This window comes from Triticum dicoccoides, chromosome 7B, assembly GCF_002162155.2.
Source record: "Triticum dicoccoides isolate Atlit2015 ecotype Zavitan chromosome 7B, WEW_v2.0, whole genome shotgun sequence".
In the NCBI taxonomy this organism is placed as follows: domain Eukaryota; kingdom Viridiplantae; phylum Streptophyta; class Magnoliopsida; order Poales; family Poaceae; genus Triticum; species Triticum dicoccoides.
In genome coordinates, this window is record NC_041393.1 from 688591498 (window position 1) to 688610505 (window position 19008).

The 19008-nt window shown below is 45.8% G+C and overlaps 1 protein-coding gene across 1 annotated transcript; it reads right to left on the reverse strand.

The window, feature by feature from the left end:
- Positions 1 to 297: 297 nt before the first annotated feature.
- LOC119339393 ((R)-mandelonitrile lyase-like) lies at positions 298 to 4839 on the reverse strand. The gene is made up of 5 exons (XM_037611474.1): positions 4743 to 4839; positions 4253 to 4632; positions 3769 to 4084; positions 836 to 1745; positions 298 to 719 (listed from the first exon to the last, which is right to left on the reverse strand). Exons 1-5 carry the CDS (start codon positions 4837 to 4839, stop codon positions 638 to 640), a joined length of 1785 nt encoding a protein of 594 aa, XP_037467371.1. The 3' UTR covers positions 298 to 637.
- Positions 4840 to 19008: the final 14169 nt, after the last annotated feature.

The window sequence follows — 19008 nt, forward strand, 5'->3', positions numbered from 1 at the left end:
AAAATAGACTTTCAGCATAGTTGTATCCCCGTGTATGTAAAGTAACTAATCTTCGTAAAAACATACGGATCAAAACAGCAATCGCCTGTCCCGCAGACACTATTCAGTATGCAAAAATCTCATGCTTTGCTCACCGTGCAGTACATACAGATCATTACATACTCTACACTATTCAGTATCGCTGGCAAAAACGTAGCAATGTGTTATGTGCTGGACGAAGAGCATTAATACGGTGCACAATATAGTTGGAAAGGAAAATTGTATCCTAGCAAAGTCATGAATTCGGCAGTCCTCTGTTTGGGAAATGCTTTATTCAGGTTAAATAAGAGTACAAGTAACATCCACTAGCAGACTCTCAGCATAGCTGTATACCCGTGTAACTAATTGCCGTAGTGCATCGTAACCGGCAGATGCTATTCGCGCTATGAAAAATTGTGATATCCAGGCATGTCATTCTATCTCCTTCCTCGTGCATATGCTATCACTGTACAATATATACACGTTGTATATCGCTAGCAAAAAAAAAAAAGTAGCAGTTCTGCACCGGATGCAGGGTGCACGGTGCACTCCAACACTTCATAGGATATCCCTGAGATGCTTGGTGTTGGATCAGTTTCACAAGCACTGGAAGAGGGTTCTACTCCTGCAATTCGTTGTACGATGACGTGTTCACTGGCCTCCTGCTGTGCCGCTCCGCGATCATCTTCAGCCCCATGTACCTGTCAAATGTCAATACGCAAGGCAATCAATTACTATCTCAGTTAGTACTAGTATATAACATTGCTCAAAATGAATACGAGCAGAAGAACTATATATGCCCCCCCCCAACTCATACCTGCCCATCATCATCACAGTGGCCTGAGGATTCGTCCCGGGCGTCACGCTGAACGTCGACCCATCCACCACGCGAAGAGACTGCGTGCCCATGACCCGGAAATCCTTGTCAACCACCCTTCCAACCACACACCCTCCATGGTAATGCCACAGCGTGGCCACGGTCCGCCGGCAGAACTCCGCCACAGCAGTGTTGTTTGTGCTCCAGTCGAGTGGCAGGGTCGCCCCAACGATCCTGAAGTCCCTCCTAGCACGCCCTCTCCTGCCCTGGCTCGACGTTCCTACGGCCGAACGGAATATGTCCATCGTCCTGCTCTGGAGCACCTGTGCCACGCGGCGCACGCCGACGACACACTGTGCCAGGTCCTCAGGGCGGCTGAAGTAGTTGAAGCGCACCGAAGGGGTCTCCATGGGATTGGGTGATGATAGCCAGAGCGAGCCCTCGGATAACGGGCCAGGGACCTTCTCCATGATGGTTGCCATGGTGACATAGAGTGGCGAAGTAGGGCTGATGAAAGGGCCGGCGGGGCGCAGCATGGGAGAAACGGGGACGATGTACGACGCGGCCTCGAGGTAGGAGGCAGTGCCATTGGCAGAAGGGATGCCGACCACCTGGATGAGGGAATGGTCGATGGGGACTGATGGGATGATGGAGATGCCGTTGCGAGGGTTGTCGAACATATGCTTCCCAACGTCAGGGGAATCAACAGAAACAGGGATGCCGAGGGATGCAAGATCGCTAGCAGGACCAACGCCACTGAGAAGCAGCAACTGGGGACTTCCAAGTGTACCTGCAGAAAGTATGACCTCCCCACCTGGACGCAGCAGGGCATGGTGCTGCTGGAGAAGACGGTCCTGGTACACGACACCAACTGCTGCTACTGCTGGTCGTGACCTTCCACGGCGTGCGGCTGGATAATAAATACAGAAAAAGGGCAAAGTTTACTCATACTTGCACACTTTTAGAGCTAAAAAAACGTATGTGCTGGTAATATGAAACGCCATTGGTTCAGGATAATTCTTATAGTAGCTAATGTGGAAAGGGGCTAATCTAGTACAAGTAGATTCCACCATGAAGCTTCTTTTTTCCTCAAAATGTTAAGCAAGCATAAGTGACATGAATAAATACCACAAAAGTTTCAGTTTGCACCATTAAGCATAAGTGATAGTAGCTAATGTGGAAAGGAGCTAATCTAGTCTAAGTAGATTCCACCATTAAGCTTCTTTTTTCCACAAAATGTTAAGCAAGCATAAAGTGACATGAATAAATACCACAAAAGTTTCAGTTTGCAGTGGCAGTTACACAAAGAGTAAGTTGTGATCAGTAATTTGGTATGTTCTGATATTTCGGAAATGCATGATATATATGGCAACTTCTGCAGTTATGTGGGCTCTTTGGAAAATAAGAAATAATACACACTCTCAAAATGTTAATTAGAGCTCTATGTAGAATACTTTGGAGGAAAATTGTGCAAACACTCGAGAACTGGTGTTTGCCGTGCCAAGACAAGGTTCTGTGGTCATTTTAGTGGGACTATGGGGCAAAAAGCGCTGGCGCCACTAAGAGTAGGAATGTAGGATGGCTCTGAGTAAACTGAAGACAACAGGAGGCAGCAGTGGAGCTTGAAGAAAAAATATTTATGGGGCAAAGCTAAGAGGAAGAACACCAATTATTTGCATTCAACACATGTCATTCTGGCACATCCTCGAAGGAACAATTGCTATAACAGGACCACAAGAGAGGGCTGTTAATTTTGAACTGAGTTGAATTAGAGGACTACTATGGTTGTTTTGTTAACAGATACTCAAGAATCACTTGAACAAGAAAAAATACAAAATAACCAGTTGTCCAGTACAACTGCTACTTGTTTATATTCCCAAGTGTCTCAATAATGCATATTTTGTTTGTGAAACCTATAAGGTCTCAAAATGTTAGTTAGAGCTCTATGCAGAATACTTTGGAGGAAAACTGTGCAAACGCTCAAGAACTGGTACTTGCTGTACCAGGACAAGGCTGCGTGATTATTTTAATGGGACTTTGGGGCGAAAAGTGTTGGCACCACTAAGAGTAGGAATGTAGGATGGCTCTGAGGAATCTGAAGACAACAGGAGGCGGCAGTGGAGCTTGAAGAAAAATATTTAGGGGCCAAAACTAGAGGAAAACACCAATTGTTCACATTGAACACATATGTCATTCTGGCGTATCCTTGAAGGAACAATTCTTATAACAGGAACACAAGAGGGGGCTGTTGATTTTGATGAGAACTGAATCAGAGCACTACTAATGTTATTCTGTTAACAGATACTCAAACATTACTGGAACAAGAAAATTTGCAGAACATCTAGTTGTCCACTGCAAGTGCTACTTGTTTCTCCATACGAGTCTCAAAAATGATTATTTTGTGTGTGAAACATACAAGGTCTTCAGTTACCAAGCTACTACAGTGGATTAATTAGGAAAGAAAACTTTTACTATTCTAATCTAGGTACAGCCCCTCACAAGTAGCATATCTCATACAGAAACAAGCAAACAAAACAATAATACAAGTTTGTTCACACTCTGTTGTGCACATCAGCATTTTCGCATAGCTTGCCGCTCAGAAATCAGCATTAGTCTAGACTCTTGCTATTATGTGAGTCCAGGAGGTCCAATAGTTACTTTGATTATCATGCATTACATATACAGCAGCTCGCTCTTCCTAGAAATGCAGCATTCAAACAGTTGGCATGATCAAACAAACGGTAACCAAACTGATGCAAGGCAGTGAGAATACCACTTACTAATGCGGTCATGGACTATGGCAAGTCAAAATTCGCATTTCAGACATAATTTTGTGGCAATGTATTATGCACCAATATGGCAAACAAATTCAAATTTTCTAAAGTAGAACTATGTGGACAAACAAGCAAGAAGCAGAATAAGAAATCACTCACCGGGATCAATAGGGTTAATTATGACGCGGGTAACGACAGCACGGACAGCGACATGGAGACGTCCAGGGCGGGCGAAAGCAAGGAGGTCCGCGGCGCTGTGGCGGCGTCCTGATGCATCAAAGGTGGTGGCACCAATCTTTGTGCCAGTGACATGTTCCACCGTGAAGCCGTTCCACGGCGTCACGTTAGCTTCCAGCAGCGCGGCCCTCACCGCCGCCTGCCACCCGTGCACCTCCGGCTGGAATGTCAGCTCTTGCTCCACCCACTCGTATGATGAGTTCACCAGCCGCATGTCCCAATCCGGCACCTCGGCGTCCTGAATCTCCAACAATCAACAGAGAAATGTCACTTTCAGAAGTGTTAATCGTTGTAACCCTTTTGGGATGAATGTTCTTATTTTGGATATCATGATTGGGCTTTATTACTACTCAATTTTGAATAATCCTTCTAGTTCAAACTAAATAAAGGATTTGGGGAACCGGACCTCCCCGTGGCCGTGGAACCAGCCGGGGTGCGCGCGGGAGTAGAAGCCGGCGTTGATGGCAGTGCCGCCGCCGAGCACCCGCGCGCGCACGTTGGGGACGCCGTCCTCGGAGCTGAAGGCCTGCGCGGGCGCGTCGGAGTCCGGCGAGGGGTCGGCGAGCGCGAGCGTCCTGACGAAGCCGCCGGCGGTGGCGAGCGCCGGGAACTCGGCGGGCGCGCCGCCGCGCTCGAGCAGCAGCACGCGGCCCCCGCCGGGCCCCGCGAGCGTGGCCGCCAGCGGGCACCCCGCCGCGCCGCCCCCCACCACGATGTAGTCGTACTCCTCCTCCGCGCCCGTCGCCGTCGCGTCGGACACGTACCGCGCGTACCCCGGCGGCGCCCCTGCGGAGGAGCACACGAGTTAGACGCCCAGCGGCCAGATCTCGCGAGTTTTGGGGTTCGCCCGACCGAATCGGGGATCCATTCTGCTACCAGGCTAGTGAGTGAGTTACCTCCGAAGGGGCGGGGCTGGGCCGCGGCGAGGGCGGCGAAGAGGAAGACGAGGGCGAGGAGAAGGAGGAGGGGTGTGGGGGTGGGGGTGGCGGCCATGGCCGTGGGGTGCGGTGGGGAGGAGACGGTGGCGGGGAGTGTGACGAGCGGAGAAGACGAAGCGGGGGGTTTAGCTGTTGGAGATGGAGGGAAAACGGAAATGGGGTGAACAGAACGGGACAAAAGTGGGCCTCTCAACTCTCCAGTGTAAAGGGGCTCCTGGGCGCCTCTTGTCTCGCCTGAAGCTCTTGGGCGCCTCTATGTCCCGCTGTAAGCGAGACAGAGGGAAGCCTCGAGTCGGGCCAGCTCCAGATGGTCCGGCGCAGCCCCGCGGGAGGCTACAGCCTCTTTTTTTCTGTCTTTTTACGCTTTGTGTTTTCACTTTTTCCTTTGTTTTTTTACATTTGTTTATACTTTAAATATTCTAAACATATATATATATATATCAGAAAAAACACTCTATACAAAACATTTAAAAAATGTTGACCAAGCATTTAAAGAATATTAAATGTGTACAGATTAAATGTTTATCACATAAACGAAAAATGTATAAAACATTTGATAATGTATTCGTAAAAATGTTAATCAAGCATTTGAAAAACATTGGAACGAGTATTTAAAAAATATTAATCAAGTATTTGAAAATGTTAGACGTATAGAAAAAATGTTGACCATATAAAAAAAGGATAAATTTTTTCATCATGTATATACAAATTGTTAATCAAGCATTTCAAAAATGTTAAACAAACATTTGGAAATGTCAAAAGTGTATATAAAATACATTGACCATCTATTAAAATGATGATTTTTTTATCAGGTGTATCAAAAAGTTAACCAAGCATTTGAAAAAATGTTGAGCAAGTATTTGCAAAAATGTTAATCAAGCATTTGGAAAATGTTAAATGTGTATATAAAAAATATTGACCCTGTATTAAAAAAATGAAGGACAAAATTTATCGTGTATATAAAAATGTTAATCAAGCATTTGAAAAAAAAATATTGAATAAGTATTTGAAAAATGTTAATCTATCATTTAAAAAATATTTATTGTGACTAAAAATATACCATGCATTCAAAAACTGTTAGTATTGCATTTAATAAATTTGAATCAAGCATTTGATAAAAAATGTTAAATGTGAATAGACAAAAAGGTTGCTCATGTATTTGAAAAATTTTAATCGAGCATTTGAAAAGTGTTAAAGTGTTTATAGATAAAATGTTGACCATCTATATAAAAAATGTTAATCTTCTATCTGAAAAGTGTTAATTGAGCATTTTAAAAATGTTAAAAAATGTGTATGGAAATAATGTGGACCATGTATTACAAATGTTAAATTTGTATTGTGAAAATGTTAGACGTGTATTAGAAAATGTTGTCGACATATGAAGTATGAAAACCAAAAAAAAAAAGAAACAAAATGAAAAAAAATGAAAAATTAAAATGAAAAATAATACCGAAGAAACAAAGTGCAAAAAAGAATGAAAAATGGAGAACAAAAGGAAAAGAAATAAAAAAGAAAAGAAAACGGCTCAAATGCCTCAAGTAGGGCGCGCCCGTACCACTTGAAGGAAATATGCCCTAGAGGCAATAATAAAGTTGTTATTTTATATTTACTTATATCATGATAAATGTTTATTATTCATGCTAGAATTGTACTAACCGGAAACTTGATACATGTATGGATACATAGACAAAACACCGTGTCCCTAGTAAGCCTCTACTAGTAGCTCGTTAATCAAAGATGGTTAAGTTTCCTAACCATAGACATGTGTTGTCATTTGATAAACGGGATCACATCATTAGGAGAATGATGTGATGGATAAGACCCACCGGTTAGCATAGCATATTGATCGTTCAGTTTTTATTGCTACTGCTTTCTTCATGTCAAATACATATTCCTTCGACTATGAGATTACGCAACTCCCGGATACCGGAGGAATGTCTTGTGTGCTTGTTGGGGAACGCGGTAATTTCAAAAAAATTCCTACGATCACGCAAGATCTATCTAGGAGATGCATAGCAACGAGAGGGGAGAGTGTGTCCACGTACCCTCGTAGATTGAAAGTGGAAGCATTAGTTAACGCGGTTGATGTAGTCGAACGTCTTCGCGATCCAACCGATCAAGTACCAAACGCACGGCACCTCCGTGATCTGCACATGTTTAGCTCGGTGACGTCCCTCGAACTCTAGATCCAACTAAGGTCGAGGGAGAGTTCCGTCAGCACAATGGCGTGGTGACAGTGATGATGAACTTACCGGTGTAGGGCTTCGCCTAAGCAATACAACGATATGACCGAGGTGGAAAACTGTGGAGGGGGGCACCGCACACGGCTAAAGATCAACTTGTCTGTCTATGGGGTGTCCCCCTCCCCCGTGTATAAAGGAGGAGAGGGGAGGCCAGCCGGCCACAACGGGCGCGCCCAAGGGGGGGAGTCCTACTCCAAGTAGGAGTAGGTTTCCCCCTTTCCTAGTCCAACTAGGAGGAGAAGGAAGGAGAGGGAGAGGGAGAGGGAAAGAGGGGTCGCGCCCCCTCCCCTTGTACTATTTGGACTCCCCTTGGGGGTGGGGGCGCGCCACCTCCTAGTGCGGCCCTCTCTCTCCCCTACAGGCCCACTAAGGCCCATTAGTTCCCGAGGGGGTTCCGGTAACCCTCCGGCACCCCGGTTTTATCCGAAACTTCTCTGGAACACTTTCGGTGTCCGAATATAGCCGTCCAATATATCAATCTTTATGTCTCAACCATTTCGAGACTCCTCGTCATGTCCGTGATCATATCCGGGACTCCTAACAACCTTCGGTAAATCAAATCACATAAACTCATAATACCAATCGCCATCGAACGTTAAGCGTGCGGACCCTACGGGTTTGAGAACTATGTAGACATGACCGAGACACATCTCTAGTCAATAATCAATAGCGGAACCTAGATTCTCATATTGGTTCCTACATATTCTACGAAGATCTTTATCGGTCAAACCGCATAACAACATGCGTTGTTCCCTTTGTCATCGGTATGTTACTTGCCCAGGATTTGATCGTTGGTATCATCATACTTAGTTCAGTCTCGTTATAGGTAATTCTCGTTACTCGTTCCGTAATACTTCATCCCGCAACTAACTCATTAGTTACAATGCTTGCAAGGCTTATAGTGATGAGCATTACCGAGAGGGTCCAGAGATACCTCTCCGAAACACGGAGTGACAAATCCTAATCTTGATCTATGTCAACCCAACAAACACCTTCAGAGACACCCGTAGAGCACCTTTATAATCACCCATTTACGTTGTGAGGTTTGGTAGCATACAAAGTGTTCCTCCGGTATTCGGGAGTTGCATAATCTCATAGTCTGAGGAACATGTATAAGTCATGAAGAAAGTAGTAGCAATGAAACTGTCACGATCATAATGCTAAGCTAACGGATGGGTCAAGTCCATCACATCATTCTCCTAATGAAGTGATCTCGTTCATCAAATGACAACTCATGTCTATGGTTTAAGAAACATAACTATCTTCGATAAACGAGCTAGTCAAGTAGAGGCATACTAGGGACAATATGTTTTGTCTATGTATTCACACATGCACTAAGTTTCCGGTTAATACAAGTCTAGCATGAATAATAAACATTTATCATGAAATAAGGAAATAAATAATAACTTTATTATTGCCTCTAGGGCATATTTCCTTCAGTCTCCCACTTGCACTAGAGTCAATAATCTAGATTACATAGTAATGATTCTAACACCCATGGAGCTTTGGTGCTGATCATGTTTTGCTCGTGGAAGAAGCTTAGTCAACGGGTCTGCAACATTCAGATCTTTATGTATCTTGCAAATCTCTATGTCCCCCTTCGACACTTGATGACAGATGGAATTGAAGCATCTCTTGATGTGCTTGGTTCTCTTGTGAAATCTAGATTCCTTTGCCAAGGCAATTGCACCAGTATTATCACAAAAGATTTTCATTGGACCCGATGTACTAGGTATGACACCTAGATCGGATATGAACTCCTTCATTCAAACTCCTTCATTTGCTGCTTCCGAAGCAGCAATGTATTCCGCTTCACACGTAGATCCCTCCACGACGCTCTGCTTCGAACTGCACCAACTGACAGCTCCTCCATTCAATAAAAATATGTATCCGGTTTGCGACTTAGAGTCGTCCGGATCAGTGTCAAAGCTTGCATCAACGTAACCGTTTACGACGAGCTCTTTTTCACCTTCATAAACGAGAAACATATCCTTAGTCCTTTTCGGGTATTTCAGGATGTTCTTAACCAATGTCCAGTGCTCCACTCCGGGATTACTTTGGCACCTCCCTGTTATGCTTATAGCAAGGCACACATCAGGTCTGGTACACAACATTGCATACATGATAGAACCTATGGCTGAAGCATAGGGAATGACTTTCATTTTCTCTCTATCTTCTACAGTGGTCGGGCTTTGAGTCTAACTCAACTTCACACCTTGTAATACAGGCAAGAACCCTTTCTTTGACTAATCCATTTTGAACTTCTTCAAAATTTTATCAAGGTATGTGCTTTGTGAAAGTCAATTAGGCGTTTTGATCTATCTCTATAGATCTTAATGCCCAATATGTAAGCAACTTCACCAAGGTCTTTCATGGAAAAACTCTTATTCAGGTATCCCTTTATGATACCCAGAAATTCTATATCATTTCCAATAAACAATATGTCATCCACATATAATATTAGAATGCTACAGAGCTCCCACTCACTTTCTTGTAAATACAGGCTTCTCCAAAAGTCTGTATAAAACCATATGCTTTGATCACACTATCAAAGCGTTTATTCCAACTCCAAGAGGCTTGCACCAGTCCATAGATGGATCGCTAGAGCTTACACACTTTGTTAGCACCCTTTGGATCGACAAAACCTTCTGGTTGCATCCTATACAACTCTTCTTCCAGAAATCCATTCAGGAATGCAGTTTTGACATCCATCTGCCAAATTTCATAATCATAAAATGCGGCAATCGCTAACATGATTCGGACAGACTTAAGAATCACTACGGATGAGAAAGTCTCATCGTAGTCAACTCCTTGAACTTGTCAAAAACCTTTCGCGACAAGTTGAGCTTTATAGACAATAACATTATCGTCAGTGTCGGTCTTCTTCTTGAAGATCCATTTATTTTCTATGGCTTGCCGATCATCGGGCAAATCCACCAAAGTCCATACTTTGTTCTCATACATGGATCCCATCTCAGATTTCATGGCCTCAAGCCATTTCGCGGAATCTGGGCTCATCATTGCTTCCTCACAGTTCGTAGGTTCACCATGGTCTAGTAACATGACTTCCTGTAAGAGCATATTTATCCCTTAAGTGTTTTAGTGATTGATGACAATGCTTTTGCGGACTAATCGTGTGCCTTTAGTTTCTCAGACGCTTCATCTCTAGGCACGAGACGATTCGGTGTCCCTCGAAGACTATTGAAGACGGCGTTGTTCTATGTTTCTCTTTGGTGGATTTGAGTCGTAGGAGAGACGTACTATTAAGAGGGGGTCCGCGTCGGAAATGTTCGGGTGGAATCAACATGTACACATGTCCTTCCTTTCCCTTGCACTTTGGAGCATCTCTCCGTTATCCTAGTTGTGCTTAATCTGACGGCTACTGCTGTACTTGCGGTAGTACTGCTCTATGGAGCGGTAGTACCGCAAGCACCTGCGGTAGTACCGCTGGGGGTCACGGTAGTACCGCTCCTCTGGAGCCTTAGTACCGTGGCTCCCAGGCCTAGTGCTGCTCCGGTACGGTAGTAGGGGCGGATGTAATTTTTTACATCTGCGCCCTCACGGTAGTATCGCACGTCCTGCGCGGTAGTACCGCGGGAGGCCACGGTAGTACCGCTCCCCCGGAGTCGTAGTACCGTGGCCCTCATACCTAGTACCGCTGAGTCACGGTAGTAGGAGCGGATGTAATTTTTTACATCCGCGCCTCCACGGTAGTACCGCGCCTCGAGCGCAGTAGTACCGCGTCGGATTTTTGCACTGTTTCATTTTCAGCGGAAGTAGGAACAGATGTATTTTATTTCATCCGTGCTCTTCGTAGGCTTTGACTTTCCTGCCTTGCGGTAGTACCGCAAGGGGGAGCGGTAGTACCGCGCAAGCGGTAGTACTGCACTCAGCCAGGCAAGTCCCGGCCTCTGCTGCTGCCGCGGAAGTACCGTGGCCCTCCACGGTAGTACCGCGGGGCCTTGCGGTAGTACCGCGCTCCTAGAGCGGTAGTACCGCATGTCGCAGGCTGAACATGTGGATAACGGTTGGATCTTTTCCATGACTATAAAAGGGGCGTCTCCTACCTCTAGTTGACTACCTCTTCCACCTCTAAGCTCCATTGTTGCTCCAAGCTCCATTTTGGCCCGATCTCTCTCCCTAGCCAATCAAACTTGTTGATTTGCTCGGGATTGGGTGACAAGGGACCGATCTACACTTCCACCAAGAGATATTCGATTCCCCCACTAATCCCTAGCGGATCTTGTTACTCTTGGGTGTTTGAGCACCCTAGACGGTTGAGGTCACCTCGAAGCCATACTCCATTGTGGTGAAGCTTCGTGGTGTTGTTGGGAGCCTCCAAGTGTTGTGGAGATTGCCCCAACCTTGTTTGTAAAGGTTCGGTCGCCGCCTTCAAGGGCACCAATAGTGGAATCACGGCATCTCGCATTGTGTGAGGGAGTGAGGAGATTACGGTGGCCCTAGTGGCTTCTTGGGGAGCATTGTGCCTCCACACCGCTCTAACGGAGACGTACTTCCCCTTAAAAGGAAGGAACTTCGGTAACACATCCTCGTCTTCACCGGCTCCACTCTTGGTTATTTCGTGCCTTTACTTTTGCAAGCTTACTTATGTTGTATCTATTGCTTGCTTGTGTGCTAGTTGTCATTGCATCATATAGGTTGTCCACGTAGTTGCATATCTAGACAACCTATTTTGTCGCAAGGTTTAAATTGTTAAAGAAAATATTAAAAATTGTTAGTTGCCTATTCACCCCCCCTCTAGTCAACCATATCGATCCTTTCAATTGGTATCAGAGCCTCGTCTCTTTATTAAGGACTTTGCCGTCCGAAGAGTATGGTTGACACCAACGACGGTGCGGAGGAGCACTCCAGTGTGAATCCTATCTCGTCTACGGCCGATGGGGGAACCTCGGTCTCACGTGAGGAATTCAATGTGGCTTTAGACACATTGAAAACCTCCATGATGACCGAGGTTAAAAGCATGTTTACTGAATTCCTAGAAGGACTTAAACTATCCACCTCGCCGACGAAAGTGGGTGATCCCACTAACAAGGTGACGGATGCCAACTCCGACAAGGGGGAAGCTAATAGTGAAAAAGGTCCTTCTACTAGTGGTAGAAATGGCTCTGACATCTTTGCCCATGTGGAACCTCCTACTTATGGTGGACCGATTCCCACTACTCATTTAAATCATGCCGGTCCTCCTCCTAAGATTGTGAAAAATGAGGATTTTGATGCTTGGGTGTATCGTTTCAAGCGTCATTTAAAACATGTGAATACTAATCTTTGGAGAATTATAGAAGAAGGTTTTTATCCACATGACCCAAGCAACTTCACCCCTCGAGAAGCCGTGGATAATCAATTCAATGAGAGTGCTCTCTTCATCATCCAAGATGCAATCCTTCCTGAAGATCTCCCTCATCTTCGACCTCATGCCATGGCTAAAGACGCATGGCAATGTGTTGTGTCTCTCTATCGAGAAAGTGCTAGCATTCAACGCTCCAACTATGAAGTGGTACAAGATGAAGCTGATGAGTTTGCAATGAAAGAAGATGAAGAACCTCGTGAGCTCTTTCGAAGAGTGACCAAACTCGCGGTCGCACTCCGAGATCATGGGAGCAAGGACACGGATGACAATTGGATCAAGCGCAAGTTCCTCAAGGCCATGATGCCCTACAACAAGGCCATGTCCTCCGTCATTCGTCAAAGACCGGACTTCCACTCCATGACCTCAAGTGAAGTGTTGGATGAGTTCGTTGCAATGAGCATCTTGGAAAAGACCGCCGACAATGCGGTGCTCCGTTCTCAAAGGGCAAAGAAGCCCAACCTTACCTTGAAGGCCAAGGTCAATGTGGAAGAAGAGGAAGAAGAAGAATATGAGGAGAGCAACCCCGAAGACACAAAATATGATTATCATGAGCACATGGCTCTTGCCTCAAGACAATTCTGGAGCAAGAAGAATACAAGACCCAACTTCACCAAGAACAACTCAAGTGGCCTCAAGGGAAAGCAACGAGTTAGAACTTGTTTCAACTGTGGCAATGTGAGCCATTTCATTGCGGATTGTCCTTACGAGAAGCGGGAAGACAATGGTGGAAAGTTCATCCGAAAAGACAAGGCCAAGTCCTTCCCCAACAAGAACAACTTCACCAAGAAGACTCCTACTCGCGGGTTGGTGGTTCAAGAAGAATACCGTGAGGATGACAATGATGATGAAGATAGTGAAGCAATGGCCATGGCATCCGTTGCCATTGCCACAACTCCCTGGGTTTCTCTTTTCGATTCACCCAACGAGAACATCACCGCCAAGTGCCTCATGGCTAAGGCCACCAACAAGGTAACCCCCAACATCAAAACCACCATTATTCCTAATCCTTCTTCGACGGTTGGCTTTGATGATGGTAAGGGGTCTAATGAGGAGGTAAATAAATTTGAGTCCTTCATGAGTAAGCTCAAGGGCAAATCCAAGAAGCACTTCGTTGCTCTCTTGGAACAACTTGGTGAAGCCAATGACATGATCAAGGCTCACAAAGAAACCATCTCTAAGATGGAAGGTCATAGTCGTGACTATGCCGATGAGATATCGGATCTCTCTAATGCTCTTGAGGAAGAGCGTGGGCATCGTTTGGCTCTCGAGGAGTCACACAACGATGACCATGCCAAATTAAAGAAAGATCTTGATCATGCTCTTGTTGTGTCTCGTGTACTAACTTCCGAGAAGGCCAAACTTGGGGTTGATCATGCTAGACTCAAGGAGGAGTTTGATGTACTTGACAAGGCCCATAAGGTCTTGAAAGGTGCTCATGCAAACCTCAAGGAGTTTCATGCTCAACTCCAAGTTAAGCTAACCAAGGAAAAGGCCACATTTCCTCACATGGTCTTAATTGATAATGCAAATGCGACTAACCCGTATTGTGAGCATGTGCATCATGTGGAGGAGAATGCCAAGTTGAAGGAACAACTCGAGAAAGGTCTTGTGTCATGCATACAAGGTGAGAAGAACCTAAATGACCTTTTGAGCAATCAAAAGGAAGTTGTGGGCAAGGAGGGAGTTGGTTTCTCACCCAAGTCCAAGAACAAGAAGAAGAACGAGGAGAAGAATAACAAGACCAAACGACCTCCCCCGCTTAAGCAAACTTTTGTGAAGGAGGGAGAGGGTGCTCCTAAGGAAAAGAAGAGCAATGCAAAGAGTGGTGATGCCAAAAAGGGCAAAGCCATCTCTCCCAACAAAGCCGGCGACTTTAACCCCTCTTATGTGTTGTGCCGTGCTAGTGATGGGCATGTTTATGCTAAATTTGTTGCTTCTTCTTATGAGTACATTGAATGGTCTATTTGGGTTCCTAAGACCCTTGTTACTAACATCAAAGGACCCATTACTAAATGGGTACCTAAAACCAAGCATTGATCTCTTGTAGGTGTTTGCTTCCGGTGGGGGATCATGGTTGCTCGATAGTGGAGCAACAAATCATATGACCGGGAGCAAGGACTTGGTGGTGGACGTGCAAAAGATCCCATCTATGCCCACCAATGTCGAGTGGGGTGATGCCTCACATTCCAAGGTATTAGGTCTTGGCAAGGTTGTCATTTCTCATGATCTAACGATCGAGAAAGTCATGTTTGTTGAGTCCCTTGCGTTCAATTTATTTTCCGTTCGTCAACTTGCACTCATGGGCTTTGCCACCTTCTTTGATATTGATACCGTGGCCCTCTTGTGGAGCAAGACTCTTAAAGTAGCCTTTGTTGCGCATGTCGAGAACGGTCTCTATGTGATTAACTTTTCGGAGCAACCCACTAAGACCGCGACATGCCTAATGGCTAAAGTTGACGTGGGATGGCTTTGGCATCTCCATTTAGCCCATGTCAATATGAGATCTTTGCAAAGTCTTCTCAAGGGGGACCATGTCCATGGACTAACAAATGTTACTTTTGCCAAAGATCGTGCTTGCAGTGCTTGTATCGAAGGAAAGCTTCATGAGACGGCTCACCCTCCCACGACTATCATCTACTCGAAGAGAGCCTTGGAGCTCCTGCACATGGACCTCTTTGGGCCTCCATCCTTTGATAGTCTTGGGGGTAGAAAGTATTGCTTGGTGATTGTGGATGATTATTCAAGATATACTTGGGTATACTTCTTCAAGAGGAAGAGTGAGACTCAACAAACCGTCATCGACTTTGCAAATGAAGCTCAACGTCAACATAATGCAAAGATCTTGACAATAAGAAGTCACAACGGCACCGAGTTCAAGAACTACACCCTGGATGAGTTTCTTAGTGATGAGGGGATCAAGCATCAATATTCTGCACCATATACCCCTCAACAAAATGGTGTTGCGGAGAGGAAGAACCGGACGTTGATGGATGCGGCAAGGACCATGATGGCGGAGTTCAAGTCTCCATACAACTTTTGGGCCGAAGCCATCAACACCGCATGTCATGCATCCAATCGGCTCTATCTCCGCAAAGGCTTGAACAAGACTCCTTATGAGATACTCACCGAAAACAAGCCCAATCTCAAGTACTTCCGGGTGTTCGGGTGTAAGTGTTTCATTCTCAAGAAAGGTGTTCGTTTGTATAAATTTGAGGCTAGAGCTTATGAGGGCATATTTGTTGGTTATGCTACAAACTCTCATGCTTACCGTGTTCTCAACAAGTCCACCAGACTCATTGAGGAGACGTGTAACGTGGAGTTTGACGAAAATAACGGCTCCCAAGTGGAGCAAAGTGGTACTTGTGATGTAGGTGATGAAATTCCTCCCCAATCCATAAGAAGAATGTGTATTGGTCATATTCTACCCATTGAGGAACCCCTTGTGGCCGAAGGAGAAGGACAATGCTCCACTCAAGTGGAGCCTTCACCTACTCAAGACCCACACGCTTCCGAAGAACAAAGTATAGGCCCTCAACCTCGGGAACAAGACCAAGGGCAAGATCAATCTCAAGATGATGGTGAACCTCCAAATGTTTCCCAAGGTCAAGTTCTCCCCCTCGAGAAAGTTCAAGATCATGAGCAAGCTCAAGATCAAGAACAAGCTCAAGACGACGCTCAATATGATCAAGTTAAACCTCCTCCTTCCACATCCGAGGAGGAATTAGAGCGTCATGCCGCGAAGATTGCTTCCAAACTCACCACCAAAGGCCATCTCATGGAGAATGTGGTTGGAAGCCTAAGAAAGGGGGTGAGCACTCGTAGACAATTAGCAAACTATTGTGAACATCACGCGTTTGTCTCTTGTGTTAAACCCCAAAAGGTCTATGAGGCACTCGAAGACTCGGATTGGCTCAATGCTATGCATGAAGAACTCAACAACTTCGACTACAACAAGGTGTGGAGGTTGGTGCCAAGGCCTTCGGGGAACCATAACGTCATTGGAACCAAGTGGATCTTCAAGAACAAGCAAGATGCTCATGGGAACATCATTCGCAACAAGGCAAGATTGGTAGCACAAGGCTACTCCCAAGTCGAGGGTATCGACTACGGTGAAACCTTTGCTCCCGTTGCTCGCCTTGAATCCATTCATTTGTTGATTGCTTATGCTTCACATCACAACTTTAAATTACAAAAAATGGATGTGAAAAGTGCTTTTCTTAATGGTCCTATTAATGAGTTGGTTTATGTCAAGCAACCCCCCGGGTTCGAGGATCCTTACTTCCTGGATCATGTGTATCAACTCGATAAGGCACTCTATGGCCTTAAACAAGCCCCACGTGCGTGGTATGACCACCTTACCGAGTTGTTACAAGATCATGGATTTGAAGTAGGGCAAATCGATCCCACTCTTTTTACTAAGAAGGTCAAAGGGGAGTTGTTTGTGTGCCAACTATATGTTGATGACATTATCTTTGGTTCCCCTAACAATGCTTTCAATGAAGAATTTGCCGCTCTCATGACCTCTAAGTTCAAGATGTCTTCAATGGGAGAGTTTAAGTTCTTCCTTGGTTTTGATATCAAACAAAGAAGAGAAGGTACCTTCATCAACCAAGCCAAATACACTCAAGACATGCTTAAGAGATTCAAGCTAAGTGATGTCAAGCCGGCCTCTACTCCTATGCCCACCAAGTGCCAACTTGACATTGATCCCAATGGTAAAGCGGTGGATCAAAAGGTATATCGCTCTATGATTGGTTCCTTGCTTTACCTTTGTGCATCTAAACTGGATATCATGTTGAGTGTGGGAATGTGTGCACGGTTCCAAGCCACACCAAAGGAAAGCCACTTTGTGGCGGTCAAGCGAATCTTTCGATATTTGGCTCATACCCCAAACTTTGGCCTATGGTACCCAAGAGGAGCTAACTTCAAGCTTGAAGGATTCACGGATTCTGATTGGGCGGGAGACAAGGTGGATAGGAAGTCCACTTCCGGAGGGTGCCAATTTCTTGGTTGCTCTTTTGTTAGTTGGTCTTCCAAGAAGCAAAGTTGTGTGTCTCTCTCGTCCACCGAAGCGGAATATGTGGCGGCCGGTAGTTGTTGTGCACAACTCTTATGGATGAGGCAAACTTTAAAGGAGTACGGTGTCATTTGTGACAAAGTGCCTCTTTGGTGTGACAATGAAAGTGCCATCAAGATTTCTCTCAACCCGGTGCAACACTTCAAGACGAAGCATATTGAGATTCGGTATCACTTCATCCGGGATCACATTAGGCGAGGGGAGATCGAGCTCAAGTATGTCAACACTCATGATAACCTTGCAAATATTTTCACGAAGCCCTTGGATGAAGCAAGATTTCGCGAGTTAAGGCATGAGCTAAATATCATTGATTCGAGCAATGTGACTTGAACCCTTGCACCCCCCACCACACTCAACTTGTTGTCTAGTTTAGATGTAGGCATGGACAATGGGGGAGTGTTGTTCTCTCAATGAACTCTCCCTCCCCCCATTATGCATAAATCGATCAACTCTTTCACATTAGCCATTTTTGATGGTACTTGTGCTTCAAAGACGAGTTTTGGTCATGGGCTCAAGGATAATTCTTCGCGGTGCCATACCAACGAACTCAAACATAGGTGGCTCCGGCCACGGCCCTCTCCTTGAGAGGTTGTGTCACGTGGTTGCTCCCTGTTGTCGTTTGCCTTGAGTTGTTCGTGTTCTTGTGGTGTCTTTTGTGCTAAAAGTTTCTCTGCAAAGACCTCTTTTCATGTGTCGAAACCTGCTTTTTCTTGAGCTCACGGTACTACCGCAGCCTGCTACGGTACTACCGCGTGAGGGGAGCACGGTACTACCGCCCCCACACGACAGTAATTTTTTACTGCCGTCTGGGAGAGCGGTACTACCGCTTCGGTGCGATACTTCCGCCCAAGCGGTACTACCGCAATGACATGCGGTACTACCGCGACGAATCGAGCGCATGGGGATAAGGACGGCAGGGGGAGTTCTAACCCCCCATACCCATTCGCCAGTTCCCCATCTCGTCTCTGTCTCTCTCCCTCGCTCAAGAACGGGGCCGGCATCCGTCGCCGGATCTCCGCCTCCGGCTGCCCTCCCGTGATTCCGACCGGTGGGATCGTTCCCCACCACGTGCTCTTGCTATGGACCAAGGTCTTTCCCCAACTCCTTCTCGTTTTTGTTGTGTTCGTTGTCTCTAGGTTTTGGGGGAGACTTGTGTGTTCTAGAGATTCTTAGGCTTAATCTATGAAAGAGTAGGATGAAGGAGCGTAGTATTGCGTAGGAATTATACTTGTTTTCTGTCCTGTGCTAGATTTGATCGCCGTAGCACCCCCGTGGTTTCGTGGTTCTTTTCAGATTCAAACCATCGTTTGGATCTGACGCGGTGTGGTACTACCGCCCGTCTGGCGCGGTACTACCGCTTGTCCGGTACTACCGCCCTCTGGCGCGGTATTACCGCGCTCACTGCGGCACTAAAACTTTACTACCGCTCCAACCACGGTACTACCGTGCCTCGCACGGTACTACCGCGACCTGGAGCGGTACTAAAATTTTAGTACCGCAGGCTCTGGCAGTACTACCGTGTCTCACATCTATCTC